The sequence below is a fragment of the Cynara cardunculus genome (genome assembly GCF_001531365.2).
Source record: "Cynara cardunculus var. scolymus isolate 2C chromosome LG 3, CcrdV1, whole genome shotgun sequence".
Classification (NCBI taxonomy): domain Eukaryota; kingdom Viridiplantae; phylum Streptophyta; class Magnoliopsida; order Asterales; family Asteraceae; genus Cynara; species Cynara cardunculus.
The window spans coordinates 3,982,968-3,992,802 of record NC_037530.1 but is presented as its reverse complement, the minus strand read 5'-3'; the positions used below and the strand labels follow the sequence as shown (position 1 = coordinate 3,992,802).

Genomic DNA, 9,835 nt, shown 5'->3' with positions numbered 1-9,835 from the left:
TGAAATGTTCAAGGACTTATTTGTTCCAAAAATTGTCCAATGACTTATTTAACATATTTTGGAATGTTCAAGGACTTATTTAACATGTTTTGGAAAGTTCAAGGACTTATTTGTTCCAAAAAAAAGTTCAAGGACTTATTTGTTCCAAAAAAAAGTTCAAGGACTTAATCATTCCAAACAAGAAAGTTCATTGGTTTTTATTGTACTTTTCCCTATATTTTAATACATTATAAAATTTACAATTGGGTCACTCAAATACATTTTAAAAATGCGTTTTAATATAATTAAAATTACGTTTTCTTATAAAAATACATTATAAAATTATTTAAAAATACATTTATTTATAAAATTATTTGAATTTTCGGGCCGGGCTGGTCCATAGTCGGTCCCATAACCGGTCCCGGTCCCGGTCCCAAGAAACTACCAAAAAGCTCAACCGGTCCCGGTTTTCGGTCCTATAACCGGTCCTGGGCCGGTCCTTTGTCGGTCCCGGTCCTTGTCCTCCGGCGGTCCCGGGCCGGGCCGGGCCGATTTGGCCATCTCTACCGTCGACTACCATGGATCTAAACCACAACCGACCACCATCGATCTAAACGATCATTGATCTAAACCACCACCGACCACTATCGATCTAAACCAATGTCGGGCACCAACGATCTGAACCACCATTAATTTGATCCACCATTGATATGAACCACCGTCGATCACCGCCATATGCACCACCATGGACCACCATAAATATGAACCACTGTCGACCATAGCCATCTGAACAAACACAGACCACCATCGATCTGAATCATTGTCGACCACCGCCGATCTGAACCATTGCTGGCTACCGCCGTTCTGAACCACTGCCGACCATCATCGATCTGAACAAGTGTCGATCTGATCCATCTTCGATCTGAACCACCACAGATCTGAATCACATCCAACCACCGCCATCAGAAGCACCACAGACCACCACCGATTTGAACCACTGCAGACCACCGACGACTACCACCGATATGAATCACCATCGGACACCATCGACCACCAACGATTTGAACAATCACGGATCTGAGCCACCATCGATCTGAACCACTGTCCATCTGAACCACAACTGACCACCTCCAATTGAACCACTGCGTACCACCATCGATTTGAACCCCTGCGACCACCACCGATCTGAACCATCGCGAACCACCACCAATCTGAACCACCGCCGACCACCGTTGATTTAGTAACGTCATTTGTCTTATGGTTATATTTGGGTTGTATATTTTATATTGTTTTATAATTAAATGATTATTTTATTAAAGTATTTTTAGTTTTAAAAAAACTAAATTTAAAAAAGGGCATTTTGGTCATTTACCAATATTTCTTTCAAATTACAAAGCTAAATTCTGTGAACCAAACAGACATATTCTAATTTCTTAACAAATTCCATTCCAATGTCTGCCAACCAAACATGTGGTTAAACCTGACAACATTCCATTCCTTCAAAGTCAAATTCTTTTACAAGATTTCATTTTATCCAAAAACATTCTGCAAACCAAAAGCCATTCCACTGTAAATATCATGCCTTTGTCAATTTATAACTCTTTGAATGTTGGTCCTTTAGAAAGGGACCAAATCAATCATCCAATTGGCAAATAAGAATGAAGTTCCCCTAAGGGGATGGTAGATGATGTTTTTGTCCAACTAAACGGGTTAGTTTCTTGCATACTTTTACATGATTGACACAAAAGTGGGTAACTCTATTGTTTATGATGCAATTATCTTAGGGCGACATTTATGAAAAACATCCAAAACCATCATTGATATGTATGTAGATACCATTTCTATCAAAATGATGATTTTGAGGTCGTGTTTGCTGCATATTCTACTAATGAACACCTCAGTGGTGTATTTTTGAGCATTTTGCAGTGTCCCCCAATCCTTATGTACCAAAATTTTATTGCTTTATTTCCATTCTAGTTTAGTTTTATGTTGTTTTAGTTGTCTTTTGAGTTGATGAGTTTTGTTTCCAAGTTTAGCCTTCATTGAAGTGGGATTTAACCCCCCCCCCCCCCCGGTCAGTACAAGGAGGCTCCCACCACAAGTTTGTATCATGTATAGGGCGATAGTCTATTACTCTACTCTTTCAAAGGAGTTTTCTTGTTCCCTTTGCTTTTCATGATTTAGATTGAGGATAATATATGATTTAAGCGTGGGGATATTGTATGTTAAAAGAGGCTAGATTTTTCGAATTTTTTACTTGTTTTTGTGTAATTATTAAGTAAATTGCACGAGTTGACAAATTTTCTGCTTTCAATGCTATGAGAACCATAGCATTAATGATTATGTGTGCTTGTGTAGTCGTGATTAGCACATTTGAGATAACCTTTCGTGAGTCTTGCTAATTTTATGGACAAAAATGCACTTGTGAGCTTTTGAGCCATGGTTGAACGTTGCTTTCAATCTTATTTCGTTTTTTATGTGCATTGCATCTTCAATGTGTATGTCTAGAACTTTCATTTTGACTCTTTGAGATTGCGTTAGGTAATTCTAGCGTGAAAATGAAAAAGGAGATTCTTGATGTTATTTTTAACCATTTAGCCTAAAAGCCAACCCTTATATACATGTATATCACCATTTCAGCCCAATTACCATTTTATTGTTATTACACCACACTTTGACCCTTAGCCAAACACTTCACTTACCAGACTTTGAAAATGAAACTATATGTTTTTAGTTAGAATCCTTGGGCATAGGAATTATTGACCCTCTACATGATCCAAAATATTATATAATGAACGATAGAGGTTCAAAAAATTTTAGAAAATAAAAACGAGAGAGTATGGAAATTGAAGTTAAAAAGAAAGGAAAAGAAAAAAAATAGAAAAATATATGAAAATAATGGAGACCAATCTTGAGAAAAATACAATTGTCTCCATAAAGTGCTTAGCAAAATAAGAGCTCGAAAATTGAGAAATTTTATGATCGCTTTGATGTGCAACGTATGGGAGCAGACACTTTGATTAATGGTTTCTTTTTCAAAGTCTTGTTTTAGTCACTTCACCAAATTTTCCAAACCTTGACCCTAGGCCAAGTTACGACCCTTCTTAAAGACCTTTTGATTCACACTTAGTCTTTACCGTTAGCTATGGAGAATTGAGACTTGATGATGCAAGCTTATGGTAGTGAATTTTCATGTGAAATGATGCTTTGAGTGAAAACACCCACACCTGCAAGATTAGAGTGTATTCCATATATGTTTGTAAAGTGTTCATGGAATTAACATGCATGTATTCATCTTTAGTTTGTCTCGTGTTGATTATTGTTAAGCCAGTTAAGTCGCTCATTCGTAAAATGCTATGTACTTTTTATCGATTCTTTAAAAATCAACTTGTGGGTTTACTTCATGCTAAAACCTTAGTGTTTGCTCAAGAATGGTCAAAATTCTAAGTGGGGGGTATTTTGATAGCTGCATTTTTATGGCTAAAATTATAATCAATCAACCTCATATTTCGTTGAAGTTGTGGCTAAAATATATTCACCAAAGCCTTATTTATAGAAAAGCAAAAAACCCACGATTTGGTCCATTTAGAGTTTTGGGTCAGATTCATGTCTTCAAGCGACTAGGGTCGCACTCCTTTCCGCCTCAGACACTATGATCGACACAATCCAAAGACACGAATGGCTCCTCACGCAACTAAACCCGCTGCTAAATTTGGCGGCAATGGGTTTTAGGGACCAAAGTTCGGTTTCTTTGATTTTGAGAAGGTTTCTTCCTTAGGCTCGTGTAAAGTGTCAATGGTAATTACAACCGAAAGGAGGTTCAACGGATGGAACAAAATTGGAGAAGCAATGTTCAAGTGAGAGCATTTTTCTTCATCAATTCTACTTCACTATTTGTAATTTTTCCCCTTTTGTAGTTGTAAACCTAGGTTAGTCAGGAGCTAACTTTCTCATTCCAACATTGGTTTGCTTTGATTTAGATGGTTTGTTACCTTGAGATTCCATTTTAAACAGTTTCAAACAAGTTTATTTGCTTGATTTCTAATTTCAATGTCAGTTACATTTGAATATTCAATTAGTTTAGTTGAAAATTCTTATAAAAAACTGTGATTTAAGGACATAGATACGTATTTATTTTAGAACTTTGATAAAGTAACAGTTGAACTCATTTGGTATCAATAAGGTTTCCAGATTGGATTCTTTAAATCTTGCAATCAAAGCCCTAATAAGCTGATCTTATGGCTTGAGTTGGTGTTTTTCTAGTTCGATAAAACCATTCACACATGGGAATCTGAGAGCTTATTCAAATTCCCTTTTGTGATTAAGATCTGGTTGGAGAGATTATTTTAACAGGTATGAATCTAAGGAAAAATACAAGTTGTTATAGCTTGTTAATGGCCATAACCAATTTGGGTTTGTTTTTTATGTTTACGCTGTAGGAATCAATGATAGGTGCTAACATCTTAATCGGGTTGCGAACTAATGTTGGGATTTTAATTCATTATTTTAAGTCAATTTTTAATTACATGTTTAGTCTAGTTAATCAAATCCAAATCTTTCTTCGTATATACTTTTAATTATTCGTTCGGTGTACTTGATTTTTTTTGGCAATAATAAGTTAAATGAAGTCCCTGTGGATTTGATCCAACTTACCGCTATTACAGTCTTGATTGTAATTGACCAATAGTTGAAACTTATTATTTGGTGGACTCGGTATCCGTCAATAGTCTTTCGGTATATGGGCGATATTCCACGGGTCAACATTTTATTTTTTAAAGTATTACCATGCATGGTTTACCGATATGTCACGAGCAGAGTAATTAAGTCGTCTCTAAATTCTAAATGCCATCTAGTAAACCGTGTCCGAACAAACATTTTCCAATGAATTGTGTTTTTTGATAACCATCAATAATAGACATTACAAACAAAATACCGATAGATTTTTCCTATGATCCTGATAGTCTATTTTTAATAACGTTATACGTATATGCAAATAATACAAACTCTATATGTGTAGAAATAATTATCAACCGTTACTGAAAAATGTCCACGCATATTTGTTGGAGAGGGTTTTAATTTGTACAAGTAATTACCTATAAATTAATCTCGGGTTTTAATCTTATATTTCAGTATTGTCCAATAATTACGAGACCATACGTGGTTGCACGAGGGATTATTTAACATTGGTAAGCTGTCCTGAATACTCACGGTTAAAAAAATCATAACTAAATGTAGCACTTTGAAGGAAAAAGGTTCACAGTTTGCCAAAATGCTTTTGCATTGCGTTTTTTTTTTTTTGTTATTTATTTAGGTTTTGCACAGAAAGGGGAAATACAATGCAGCTGGTTCATGATCAAGAAGAACAGTTGTGCGGTCTAAGATACCCATTGTTGTGTTCTTATTATTCACTCAAACAGTCAACAGAAACTAACATAGTATACATGATTGAAGTCCCTTCTTACATATCAGATGAGTTTGGCTTCTATAACCAAAAGATTTAGGTATCAAACCTCGTTCAWTAGTAGCATGAGTACAGGCCATGATCAACAATTGCCAGGACCAGTGAACTTGGAACCAACAAAGGAATCCACAGCTTCACAAACTGTGAGGAAGATGCAGTCTCTTCCAACTTTATCTACGAACTTTGCTACTTTTAGCTTGTGAATCACTTGCCATCTTGGGCTTGCAATAGCTAACTGCAATCAAATGGAAAAATATTGTCATCCCATTCATATATAATAGTGAGAAGGGTACGTCGTTCAGAGGGGGGTAACATCCTTTTAATGTTAAAATCGAATAAGAAGTATTGTTCAAGAAGGTGCTTAGAATCTCACTTTGATGCCTCCTGAAAGCAACTTCTTGTTAGTTTCTTCCAGTGCTAGAATTCCGGCATAATCAATGTTTGTCACACCTAAAAATATCGAAGAAATATTAGTCCATAAACAGACTCGATCCATTAATCCAGAAACACAGTTTATCACATGGTATGAATTAAGCTCACTTACTCGACATGTCGAGAATTATTCCACTAATAGGACTTTTTGTAGCTTCTTTTCCGTTCTCTTCGGTCACCCAATTCAATATCCTTAAAAAATAATCAAGATTACTAAATTTAGAAAGGAAAAGATAATGTAACATTTTTCTTGATTAAATAGCACATCCTTGTTTACCTATCTCTGAGGGGATTTGCATTTGTAAAACATAGCAAGCCAGAATTGAGTCGGATTATTAGAATGCCTGGAACTGCATGAGCCACAGGATATTGATCCACTTCACAGAAGATATCTGTTCCGGGTAGCCTCCCTAGTTCTTCAACACGCGGTCGTAGAGCATTAAGGATAATCTTAGCAAAGGAAACAGCAACCTATAATGGAAGTGAAAGAAATTCTCAATCAACTTGCTAAATTTAGAAAGATTTACTAAAAGTCAACTTGAGAGTCATTCATAAAAGTTTGTCACAATAAAGTGTTGCTTTTCAATGGGAAAAGGACTCTAATTTTAAGATCAGTACTGCCTTATCCATATAGCATAAGGATGGGATGGATGGTTCATTAGAAGCCATCAATTAAGCAACATAACTGTTGATTGTGACCCAAGTCAATTTGATGGATCCCACAGTGAGAAAACATTTCATTTATGATCATGGAAGCAATTAACTACATGTTTCTGTATTCATGTTCTTTCAGAAATGGAAGGTCACCAAATTAATAAGAAGGCCAGCACCCTCTTTAATAATTTATTTGCACATCATTTGTTAGAATTTAGTTTTTATATGTTAGGAATGCTAGCTTACCGCAACCATTAGACCTATCTCTACTGAAGCAAACAACACACCAAAGAAAGCTCCGGCGCAAGCCAAGAAGTCTAATTTGTCGACTTTCCAAATATTGTAAGCTTCAGTATAGTTGATCAATCCAGGGAGCGCAGATAAGATTATCGAGGCCAGTATAGCAATCGGAGTGTAGTATAATAGCCCTGTTAACAGTTGTAATGATATAAGCACCGTGATAGCCATGACTATATTAGATACAGCGGTTTGACAGCCAGCGCTAAAGTTGACAGCAGTCCGTGAAAATGAACCTGCGCAAGTTAGGCCGAGCATATAGTTTAACTTCGTGTAATAAGTATATATAGTTTTTAATCAATTTACCATTTTCCGCTGATGCAGGCCGATTGGGATCCCAGCAGTCAAAATAACTAATCAAATTACCTGTTGCAACATAGCAAGAAGACATGGATCCAGCAATGTTCATGAAACCCATGGCTATCATTTCTTTATTTCCATCCATGTTGTACCCTTTTATTGTAGCAAAAGATCGGCCAACTGCCACAGCTTCCTGTACAAAAATCAGAATGCAGATCTTATTTTTTTGGTATAATCATTGATTAGGAATAAAGTGTGTGGATTTTTGAGCTAAGGTGAACCGTTAGAGCGATGATGGCACAAACTAGCCCGATTTTGACTGCTTCTCTGAGGTGTGGACTATTGAACTGCAACTGGTTAACTGAACTTGGATTCAATCCCCCTTTGAAGTGTTTGATTATTTTAATTCCATGTTCATCTGCTCTTGTTAGATATACTATCAGGGTGGACAGAATAACTGATACTAGAGGAGCAATTGCAGGTAACCAGAATAACTTTCTGTTCCTTTTTCCCTGAAATTTTCACCATGTTAGAATCACCAACAAGCAAAAACAATAAATCTCGTGATTAAGATTTGTTGCTTACAATAAATCTCGTGATTAAGATGAAGATGAGGAATGACCATCCAAGGATAAAATTCTGAGGGTACCACTGTTAAAATGTCAAGAATATTTCATTATGGGAATATGTGAACTAAAATAAAGTTAGAATAAAAATAAATTAAATAATCATTAAAAGGAAAGCATAAATTAACTCCATGTGTGTCATCCTGACAAGGATAGCTTGTGGGGACTGGGGAGTGTAAATATTTTACTTTTGATGAAGGAAAAAATTAATTTGAAATAAAAAGGGATATATTTCTGTAGCCAAAGGCGAAAATTAACTTACTGAAGTGTGGAGTGATTTGGCAACAGAAATCAACACAGAGACAACATCAGTTTTCGTGGTAAAATGGCTGATGCCAAGCAAACCTTTGAGCTGTTGGAGACCTATAACAATGGCTGCACCTGCCATGAACCCTACTATAGCTGCTTGTGAAAGAAAATCCACAAGAAAACCCAGCCTATGATCAACAATTACAAAGGATAAAGAAATGAGAGAAAAAAAAAACATTAATTTCCATTGAAAGCTGAGTGTTGGAGTTCCATAGAGCGAATAAGACAAAACWTTACCTGAACAGTCCAAAAAGAGCTTGGAATGTGCCGGTGAAGAAGGTGACAGTGAACACAAGCTTATTGTAGGATACAGGATCAGTTATAGGATTCACCACTTTCGAGACCATGGCAGATATTAGCAGTGACACCACAGCTACGGGACCGATGGCTAACTCACGTGAAGTCCCCATAGTTGAATATATCAAAGGAGGTACAACGCTAGTGTCTGAAGTTAAATACTATAACATGTTTAGTCAGAAGAAAGAGCTATATTAATTCTTATTACAACATAATTAAGTCTTTAATAAATTATTGGATTTATCCAAACTTACATAGGCCATATTGAGGTTTAAGTTGCGCTAAAGCAGCATACCCGATGCTCTGCATAAAATCATTCAAATTTAAGTTTAGCCGATCTGAGACTCTAACAAGCTCCTCCCAACGAGCTAGATGGATGCATGTTGAGAGGGGGCGTGACAGGAGAGAGGGGACTAGGCGAGTAAAAATGATAGACCTTGAATCTGATACCATGTCAGAATATATGAAACCTCCATGTTACTATCTAGAGGACGAAAATTCCAATATATATTGAGAAAAATAGTTCAAGTCTACCCGACTTAGAACTTTAACACAAATGGTCAGTGAAAAGAAGAGAAAGAAAAGAGTGCTAAATATTCAGTGTTTGTGTCTTGGTTAAGACGTATACCTGAGGTATGCATAGGCTGGCAAGGGTTAACCCTGAAAGCAAGTCATTCTTGAACATGGAAGCCTTGTAGTCCCTAGCCCAGTTCAGTATCGGAAATACAGAACGTAGAAACGACCCAAAACATGCCAATGGAGGTTGCGACGAACTGAGTTTCTTGTTTTTGCTACAAAAAACAGTATTTCTGAAGGAACCAAGAAACTCTTGGCGAAAACCAGGAGGGTCAGGCGAATCAAGAACCCATTTGGTCCGTTCAGTGATCCGTTGCCGGTCCTCAGAACTAAGCTGCAAATGCTCATGTGCTTCACCAGGTAAGACATGATCATTTGCAGCAGAAGCAGAAACAGCAGTTGGCAATGACGCAGCCATGCTTTTGTTTCTTTGAAGTGTTTGGGAAAACCCAGGTGTGAGACTTAAATCATATCAAAGCAAAGCAGTTTCCAAGAGAATATAGATACAGATCGAATGACTCAAAAATAACCAAGAACATGCTACAGATACTAAAGGACACAACCTACATTTATGCTGTTTTCCTTTCAATCTATACAACAAAGATGTGCTGAAATTTATAAGGTTTTAAAAACTAGATGCTACCAGTAAAGTCTGCACATAATTATTCAAATGGAGTAAAACCCACTTAAAAGGTTAGTGCTGACACACAGTGCTTCCTCAGTTAATCTGGGTGCTTTTTGAACAGTACCTGAAGTTGAATAAGCTACCAAATGATGTCTACATACATTATCTAACAATTGTTAAGGTCCTAATATTAGGTGAATTATAGAGCCTTGGTGGATATGTCCCATCATTATTATATTTGTGTAAAGTAGTGGCATTTAATTGCTGGGGAAAGAAAAA

At 36.5% G+C, this 9,835-nt stretch overlaps 1 protein-coding gene across 1 annotated transcript; it reads right to left on the bottom strand.

Moving 5' to 3' along the window:
* Window positions 1-5,325: 5,325 nt before the first annotated feature.
* Window positions 5,326-9,512, bottom strand: LOC112508482 (low affinity sulfate transporter 3-like). Its single transcript, XM_025113111.1, has 12 exons — window positions 8,984-9,512; window positions 8,610-8,658; window positions 8,296-8,503; window positions 8,012-8,186; window positions 7,709-7,774; window positions 7,405-7,635; window positions 7,190-7,316; window positions 6,773-7,059; window positions 6,150-6,343; window positions 5,985-6,064; window positions 5,814-5,890; window positions 5,326-5,675 (listed from the first exon to the last, which is right to left on the bottom strand). Exons 1-12 carry the CDS (start codon window positions 9,347-9,349, stop codon window positions 5,523-5,525), a joined length of 2,013 nt encoding a protein of 670 aa, XP_024968879.1. The 5' UTR covers window positions 9,350-9,512; the 3' UTR covers window positions 5,326-5,522.
* Window positions 9,513-9,835: the final 323 nt, after the last annotated feature.